This window comes from Halyomorpha halys, unplaced genomic scaffold (genome assembly GCF_000696795.3).
Source record: "Halyomorpha halys isolate HHAL.00 unplaced genomic scaffold, Hhal_1.1 Scaffold1300.1, whole genome shotgun sequence".
NCBI lineage: Eukaryota > Metazoa > Arthropoda > Insecta > Hemiptera > Pentatomidae > Halyomorpha > Halyomorpha halys.
In genome coordinates, this window is record NW_027105571.1 from 192,868 (window position 1) to 203,094 (window position 10,227).

The following is a 10,227-nucleotide window of genomic DNA, read 5'->3' on the forward strand; positions in this document are numbered from 1 at the left end:
GAAAAGGAAAAGAAAAAAGAAAAAAGAAAAAAATGTATATAAGAATTGTATCTTTTTGTTTTGTATAGAAAATCATTATTTATATTCTATAATTGGATTTTATTATTTCCCCTTAGATTTTATAAAGTTGTTTTTTATATTAAAATATTAAACAAAAAGACCTATTTTTGTTAAATAAAAGGATGTATTTCTTGAGTTTTTTTTAGTTTTTTTATACCATTCATTCTTACATAGCTTAAATCATAGTTGGTTTTTTTTTGTGGAGTTTATTTTCATAATGTAACGAAGATTTTTATATATATTTATATATAATGAGGTGTTAATCGTTGACTGTTTATTAATATGAGGAGATGGTCAGGGGTGTGGTTAACAAAAATACACAAATAAACAAAACTTATTTATTTGTGCCAACATTTCGACCCGAATTTTAGGCCTTCATCAGAGCTGACAAAGAAAACAAGATATCTTAATTCAGAGACCATAAAAAATAAAAATTAAATAATAAAAAAACTTGGAAATATACATAACAATAAATTAAGCAGTTGATTGATACTAATAGAAGATAAAATATAATATTGTAGAGGTCAGAATTATGCAAAATTAATGATTTTTTTTTAACAGATAGTGTTCAAGTAATATAGAAATAAAAATAATGAAAGGTGCCAAAGAAAAATAAATAAGTTTTGTTTATATTGTATATTTACTGACCACACCCTCAACCATCTTCTCATATTTATGTATTAATGATTGGCTGATTAAGTGCAATAAGAATAAAATTTTCAACTGTTTATCGATTGCCAACATTTCAACCCTCAAAGTAAGCTTCGTTCAGGGGTGGTGCGATGGATGAAGATGTGCAATTAATTATTGTATCCCTCCATCTATCACAATAGCCCAGATAAAGAACTGCTTTGTGGATCAAAACATTAGCAAACATTACATAGTTGAAAACTGGCCTTATAATGGCCAAATTGATTCTTTATGTGATATGCTGGAACTGCTAAGTCCAGGTAGCAGAAAGGTAAGTTTACTTCTAAATAACAAATAATAATTCATAAAACAACATTGTTTTTCTCCAGGAGTTTTAAATTTCGCCTATAACTTTTTTTATTATTTTTTTTATATAAAATTAATATGTAATTTGTCACTTTATATATAATTCCTTCACAAAAACTTTGATAATGAATGCAGAAATATGAAAATGTATTTTAAAACCTTTCATTTTTCTAAATTACAGTGCTCTTTCTCTACCATTATTTAAATGCTATTCACTTATTTTCTCTATCTTCAAATTTTGTAACTCCATTCTCTCAATTTCAAAATAGAAAAATGTTTTATTTTTAGTTGTATAGAAAAAAATAGACAAGTGGTTAGTGTTACATAATGATCTACTGTAGCTTTATGGATTAAGTTGATAAATTATACTTAATTAAATCACACCACTGCAAGAAGAGTGGCAATACTCGAACATGTAGTGTTTATAATTAATTTATATTCAAATAGTATGCATTTTATAGTTACTTTAAATTGATTTTCCTCAAATAGGCCTTTTGGAGTTGTTTCATTCAGTGTATAGAACGAATGAAAATACTTATGGAGTTGATGGTATGTATCAAAGAGAGAGAGAAATACTTTATTTATCTATGGTGCCTAAATACATCAGGTTGCTATCTCACACAGCATACTTATCAATCCGTAATCAGACATATATAAATTACACGTGCATGGTATAATCAGAAAAAAAGAAATACAATAATAAGATATAATAAACAATTTTTTTCCCCTACAGTTTCCTTTTTGGTCTGTACAACAAATACAAATGTTTCAATTCATTCCTACTTTTCCTTCTCATTTCTGCTTCTCCAATTTCACCCTTTCACAATTTTTTAATTCACCAGTTCAACAAATTCGCTCTCCGGAATTCACCCTCCTAGATCCTCTTCAGTGACCCGCTAAATAAATTCAATATTAGACGGTAATGTGAGATCAGACCATCATTCATAGTCACAGCAGTAGATCAGTCTACCAAGAACAAACAAATAGATACATTTTACGATAAATTTATATAAAATAAATTACTGACTAGTAATCGGAGAAGTTTGTCGAGGGGGGGGGGGTGCGGTCAGCAAAGAACTACATAAATAAACAAAACCATATTTATTATACATATTTATTAAATAAATATGGTTTTGTTTATTTATGTTGTTCTTTGCTGACCGCACCCCCCGACAAACTTCTCCAATCATTAATCTACGGTCAACTATCTACACCTCATTACTGACTATTAAGATTGAAATATAAGCATCATTTGATTTAATACTTACTTCTCTGGTATTTTTAAGTATATTCTCTTTGCGAAAAATGTTTTCAAGGGTTTTAATTTTTTCGAAGTGATAACTTATTTAAATTATCATTCAAAGTATTATTCGGTTAAAATTAGACAGGTAATTGTTCTAATAAATCACACTGATTACGAGAACTAAAAAATCCCAAAAATAGAAAAATTATTATTTTAATATGTTTTTAAAATAAATTTATGAAGGTTTTAATTTATATATTATAGTAAATATTCCTGGTAATTTACAAGTTTTCTTAAAATAAATTATTGTTTGCTCGTATTCTGGGCAACACTGTGTAATATTGGGTAGGCGTCGTTAAACTAGGTTATAAGACGGCACGTTGTTGTTAGTGTTCCTAATAAGTTGAAAATGGTGTCTTTAAATCCGATTAGAATACTCAAACATGAAGCCGAAGAAGAAAAGGGTGAAATGGCTCGAATGTCCAATTTCATCGGGGCAATTGCTGTTGGTGATTTAGTGAAAAGTACTCTCGGTCCGAAAGGTATGGATAAAATTCTCGTATCCTACGGCCGAAACCATGGTAATATAGAAGTCACAAACGATGGAGCTACTATTTTAAAATCTGTAGGTTTTGACAATCCTGCTGCTAAAATTCTCGTAAATATGTCAAAAGTTCAAGACGATGAAGTTGGAGATGGAACAACCTCAGTTACTGTTTTGGCTGCCGAACTCCTCAGAGAAGCCGAAAGATTGATCGAAAGGAAAATCCACCCTCAAACAATAATCAGTGGATATCGCCGTGCGACAAATACAGCCCTGGCTGCATTAGATAAATGTGCTGTTGACAATAGCAGCAATGACAAGGAGTTCGCCGAAGATTTGCTCAAAATCGCCCGCACATCATTAAGTTCCAAAATTTTGAATTTGCATACTGAAAAATTCAGTAAATTGGCAGTGGATGCTGTTCTTCGCCTTAAAGGATCAGGTAATTTAAGTGCGATTCAGATCATCAAAAAAACAGGTGGCTCATTGGATGATTCATTCCTGGATGATGGCTTCCTTCTGGACAAGAAAGTTGGTCAATTCCAGCCCAAAAGAATTGAAAATGCTAGAATCCTCATTGCAAATACCCCTCTTGACACTGATAAAATTAAAGTTTTTGGTTCCAGAATACGTGTTGATTCCTTAGCTAAAGTAGCTGATTTGGAGTTGGCTGAAAAAGAAAAAATGAAGGAAAAAATTGATAGAATTATAACTCATAAGTGTAATGTATTTGTCAACCGTCAGCTGATTTATAATTATCCTGAACAGCTATTTGCTGATGCTGGTATAATGGCGATTGAGCATGCAGATTTTGATGGCATCGAGCGCCTAGCTCTTGTAACTGGAGGTGAAATTGTTTCTACATTCGATACACCTGAGCTTGTTAAATTAGGTGAGTGTGATCTAATTGAAGAAGTCATGATTGGTGAAGATAAGTTATTGAGATTTAGCGGAGTCAAGTTGGGAGAGGCCTGCAGCATTGTTATTAGGGGTGCAACCCAGCAAATCGTTGATGAAGCTGAAAGGTCACTGCATGATGCATTGTGCGTTCTGGTTACCACTGTCAGGGATAAGAAAACAGTATTTGGTGGTGGCTGTTCAGAAATTATCATGGCCAGTGCTGTAAGTGATGATTCCATTAATGTGACTGGCAAGGAAGCAGTCGCTATGGAATCCTTTGCTAAGGCTTTGCTAGAGTTGCCGATGACCATTTCAGACAATGGTGGTTTCGATTCTGCATATTTAGTTACAGCCCTAAGGGCAGCACACAATAAAGGTCAGATTACTTACGGTTTGGACATGAAGAACGGTGGGGTAGCTTGCATGAGGGAGCTTGGAATCGTCGAATCACATTCTGTCAAACGTCAGATGCTTCTTTCTGCTTCTGAAGCAACTGAAGTCATATTGAGAGTCGATGATATTCTCAAAGCTGCGCCTCGTAAACGAACCGAAGATCGTGGCTACTGTTAAATTTATTTCATAATTTTTTTTTCATTTTTTTTTTTGTTCTAATGTTTACAATGACTTTATGAATTCTGAATGACTATTAACTTTCATTAATATTGCAATTCAATTTTTGAATTAATGAACATTATTTAATTTACACATTTCCTCGCTAATAATTTCATTTTTAAAATAAGAGCTTTAATAAATGAGTTTTTTAATATTGAGTATTTATTTTGTTTTTCCTTTAACTTATTTACTGAAAAATTAAACTAAATAGTTTTAGATTTGTTTATATTTAGAAATACCATTAGTGAATAACACATTTAATTTGATTGATGGACCTTTTGTGTTCTTTATTGGTGACAACATATATTCCATATACAGTATGGTACATGGACTTCAACAAACAATTGAATACAAATAATTTTTTTTTTTTCAATTCATGTGAAAGTCAGGTAATAAATATTTTGGAATAGCATGAAGATATCTCATGACAGCTTATGTTCTATTGATATCTATAATCCATAAGTTTTGTGCTGTTTGTATCTCATTTTCTGATCATATTTATTTTTAATATTTTTGTCAAATTTATTACTTAATTTATTTATACTCATGGTTTTTCACCTTAGAAGTTACTTAATAATGATACTCAGGTAATAAGTGTAGTGTCATCAAAAATACTTTATGTATACAGTAAAATCTCTCTAATCCGACACCTATTGAATTTGACGGATTTTAGAAAGTCCAGAATCAGAGAAGAATAGAAAAATATACAATATCAATATCAGAACTTAAATGAAAAATGAAGATAAAATACAAAATATTTATTCATATACAGGTAAATTTCATTATAATGAATTTAATGCTTTGATTTAGGTAGTGGTCCATCAGACAAAAAAATAATAATGGAAGATTGTTAATTGACCGTGTGTATATCAATGAATAGAATATGGTCCGGGTGCGGTCAAATAAAACTCAAATAGTAATAACTATTTTAATTGAGCCTAAAATAGTTATTACTATTTGAGTTTTATTTGACCGCACCCGGGCCATATTCCACTCATTAAAAAAATAATAAAGTTTTGATTTTATTATGAACAACTTTATAATCTGTGCATCTTTCCCTTGTTGGATTCATCTTTTAATTATTAATTATCAATCAAAATAATTGAGGAAAAATATATTTTGAACCTCATCAACCCCAAAATGTAACAAATAAAATTAATTTCATTTCCAAAAAAAATTGATGTTATATATATGTTTATTTTAGTGACATTTCGGCCTTTTATGTTTTTTGTTTAGCTTAAAAAAAAAAAGGCTGAGTCATAACTAAAATATAATATGTATAAAATGAAATTAAAAAAAAAAATTAAATTATATTGTTTTATTTATTTTTTTTACGATTGTGAGATTATTGTGGTTCTAAAAATATTTTTAATAAATAATTTTGATTGATAATTATCGTTATTGATAGTTATCGTTATGTTCTGCATAGGATGTGTTCCAAAAATAGTAGTATCCTTGACTGGGGTTATTCACTTGAGTTAGGTCTCTACTAAGCTTATAGGTCTGTCACTTAGCAACCCAGTCTACAGAATACATCAAATACTGAATTAAAATAAAAAATAAGTTTATCAGATGTTTCATTGCTGAAGCAAAGCTGCGATATGTACTACAAAAAGAACTTGACAAATAAATGCAAACTCAAAATAAGACAGATAAATCTAACCAAAGAAATTTTAAATTTGAAATGACCAATTGAGGTATTGACTTTCAAAATGGATTAAATTCGAATCATACAACTTTTCAGAGGACACAAAAAATCTATTTACTAATCTTATTTCAATAGGAAAATAATACAGGTTAATAAAACATTTATTTCCTTTTGATTCATGAGATTTAATAAATTTAAAACAAAAAAATAAATAATTTACTGTGAGAAATCCTGAAAATCGAAATGGACATCCCTTTTTGAAGGGATCAAGATATTCAGAAAAGAAAATATACATATTTATAACTCTTCTGTTTAATAAATTTCCACATTTATGATGAAAAAATAGTTTATATATAATTGTTTCACTTTTTTGAGACCAGATTTTATTTTTTAAATAAAATAATTTGTATCCAAGTTAAGTCTCAAAATGTTCTTTATTATTTTTTTACTTGTCCAACGGTTCGGCCATCCTCAAGGACAATTTTAAATATAAATTTACACTTATATCCGATAATTTAAAAGCTTTTTGCAGGCTATTCTGCCTAGGTCATTAATTTCAGTCAAATCACTCTAACACAATTATCATATATTGATAAGAAAGTTATAAGTTGATCTGTAAAAAAGTTTTTAGATTATTGGATGTGAGGTAAATTTATATTTAAGGATGGCCAAATTGGTCGAAACATTGGACTGTTGATGAAATAATAAAGAGTGTTTTGAGACTTCATTTGGATACAAATTATTTTATTTAAACAAAAAAATTTTTTTTTCAAATTAATAGTTTTACTGTATTGATTTTTTATTAAAAATAGTAATTTTTACAAAAAATATAATCCTTTTTAATAATGATTTTTACAAATGTCATTATGCTTATATATGAATGTCACAAGAGGTTTCTTTATCCTCATCAGTACCAATTCCAGTCATGCTGTTATTAGGTATAAATATTTTTTTTGGAAAATCCCAAATCTGTAATTTCTCTCCATTCTGTCCATAATGTATTTTCAGCAGTTGGTTCACATCCTTCATCTTCAAAGAGGTGACTGGAGCCCCCGGGCATTTTAATATAATTTCCTTTTCAAATCAAATATGTTTTCCTTTTTTTTTTAACAGGTAGAAATCACCCTGTATCGATAATATAGTTCCTTTCATCCCTTATGAGTTTGGTAGACTTTGCATTTTTTTTTTCAAAATAAATCTCTATGTTCGAATAAATTTAAAGTGCCTTTGAATAGACATTTTCAGTAGGCCTAAGCACTTCCTTCCAGTGGCACACGTCTTGAACCAACATTTATAACTTCAATATCTATGGAATTTAGAAAGTTTTCATTGAAAATAATTTTACTGGGTGATAGAGAAAAAAACATTAAAAATTTTGCCTCATATATTCTTTTATTCCTTTTCTTTTTTTTACCTCCTTTAATTTATTTAACATTTACAGATAATACATACACATACATATTTAGTGCCCTTCCTTTGCTAGATGGCATTATAAGGGGTTGGGCAGAGTCCGCTGAAAGTGAGGATTACAATATAGGCCGAGCACATCAAGAGCAAGAAGCTCCTGCCATCTATGGACAAGCCGCTTAACTAGTAAGGGTACTGGACCACTGAAGACAAAATGATACCTGTAGAATATTTTTTTTGTTAAAGTAAAGAAGTGCCATGAGTAAATAGTAATACTCAAACCAGTCAGAGGAAGATGACAAGCAAGAAGAGAGAAGAAGTAAGATCTGTGATACATCAGTTATATTTCATTGTGAACTGTAATAATCACACTTGTGTATAATCTGCCCACCAATTCATCTGACAAATTCAATTTTTCACATCTTACAAAATAAAAATTATTTTTGTTTTATTTAGAATTGAAAGTATTCCAAATATAGTATAGGCTGTTCTTTACTGAGGTTGTTGTTGTTGTGGAGTGTGTAGGTTGACTCAGTATCATATCCAATCCATCTGTCAATTCACCTCCTTTTATATCTAATTTAACCTTAAATAAGTACACACTGTCTGCGACCTTTGATTACTTGTGGACCATATCTCTTGAATTGGTGCCTAGACTAACACATACCTCGATGGATTCAATCATTTTTCGGAATAATCCATGTTTATGGATTATAGCAGCCATGAAGAATGTGTATTTTTGAACTTTTTCAAAAATTAGGTTATCCACAAGTAATGAAATGGTCATATTAAGATATTTTGTAAAACATGACTTGAGTCCTGACAATAATGGCTAGCTTTTAATACTGAAAAAAAGATTGGTTTATGTTAGATAAAAATTTCAGTGTGATAAAGAAATTTTTAAAATTAAATAAAATAAATTTAAGAGGGTGGGGCAGCACAGAGGTTAAGCACTGTATTACTCACTCTAAGGACCTAGGTTCAAATCCGGTGTTGGCAGATAATTATTTATTCTGTTACAGTAGCCATGAGTCAACTCTGTGGGTTCACAAATCCACCCAGCCTCATAAAGTACCCTTAATTGGGGGAAATACCCTAAATCTGGTGGATGAGTATGGTGTTGAAAAAACACCTCCTCGTATTACCGTTGGTTTAGAAATGTTACTTCCTTACAAACTACTGAATCCCTGAGCGGTTCACATTATTATAATTAAGAAATTTTAATTAATTATGACTCCTGTTTATTTTTTTTTTTTTTACAACTATATGGCATGTATGTAAATCAATGAGCAACATTATTTATTTCCTGTAACTGACATATTGTAATATTTTCAAACAATTAGTATTGTTTTGTTTTTTCAAGGAAAAAACCTTATTATTTTCACTTGTTTATTTAATCATTGGCAATGTTTCGGACATTTGTCCACTATCAAGTCCAATCTATAATCATATTAGAACAAATCAGAACTTATCAACCTGTTACATTTACTTCCACATTTACATAATTAATGACTAAAGCACACACTGTATAATAATTATTATAAGAAATGAAAAGCTAATTATTAATGTACTTTTATGTAATTATCTCAAGTCATCCATTTATGAGGTTTTTCTTGATTTAAAAAAAAAAAAAAATAGTCATTTATTCTTCCTGAAATTAATGTTACACTATAATTTTTAATAAAGTGTTCATAGTTGACTGTAAATTCTATATAAGATGGTCGAGGGTGTAGTCAGCAAAGGTACACAAATAAGTAAAACTTATATGTGCCAATATTTCGACCTGAATTTCAGGGCTGAAAAAAAACAACAAGATATCAACCTTAATTCAGAGGGAAAGGAAAAGAAAACAATAACAAACAAACTTGGAAATATATATAACAACAACAACCAGTAAACACAATTTGTTTTGCATAATTCTTGCCTCTACAATATATTTTATCTTCTAATAGTACCATCTACAATTTGCTTAATTTATTGCTATGTATATCACCAAGTTTATTTGTATGAACTTGCTCTGAATTAAGGTTGTTATGTTGTTTTTTTTCAGCTCTGATGAAGACCTGAAATTCAGGTCTAAACGTCAGCACAAATAAATAAGTTTTACTTATCTGTAGATATTTCCTGACCGTACCTCTGGCCATCTTTTACTCACATAATTTTTAATTATATTATTTCAATTCTCAAATTATATCTATTTTGTAGGTTTCTATCAATTTATCACTTCTCAGTGATTGGACTGTCGCCTTTTTTTTAGAGAAGGTTAAGTCTAATTCTACCCTTATTTGATTTAGCCATACTGATTATCATTAGATATCCATTCTGTTGATTATATCAACATTATATTTATTTTTTAAAAACTGAAATAGTGTTGATAATTTATGTAGTGTTAATTTGTTTAGATACTGTTGGATGAACCAAAAGGGGCAGACAAAAATATTATTTCATGCTATGATCTACTTAAGGGTTGTTCTTTAATCATATCAAAATGAAGAAATATAAATATATATTTAAAAAAACAATTTTATTTTAATAAACTTTGTATTAAGAGAAAAGTGAGAATGCACAACACACATAATTGGCACAAAGAACTATTCTTTACAAAAGCAATACATAAAGTATTTATTTTTTGTTTATTAATAAGATATTGATTTAAATCATTATAGAAATATACGAATAACAATATGAAATTTATTTATGTATTTAGAACAAGAATATGACTTAATAGAAAGAGTAAACTTTGTTATCTAAAATAATGGTAAAGATTTATCTAATATTAAGATTATTTATAACAATATCGATCAGTCATGCTAGTAG

At 29.4% G+C, this 10,227-nt stretch overlaps 1 protein-coding gene across 1 annotated transcript; it reads left to right on the plus strand.

Annotated features, from left to right (window-relative positions):
* The first annotated feature begins 2,631 nt into the window (after positions 1–2,631).
* CCT2 (chaperonin containing TCP1 subunit 2) lies at positions 2,632–4,509 on the plus strand. The gene has a single exon (XM_014434083.2). The coding sequence runs from the start codon at positions 2,709–2,711 to the stop codon at positions 4,311–4,313; it is 1,605 nt and encodes a 534-aa protein (XP_014289569.1). The 5' UTR covers positions 2,632–2,708; the 3' UTR covers positions 4,314–4,509.
* The last annotated feature ends 5,718 nt before the right edge of the window (positions 4,510–10,227 follow it).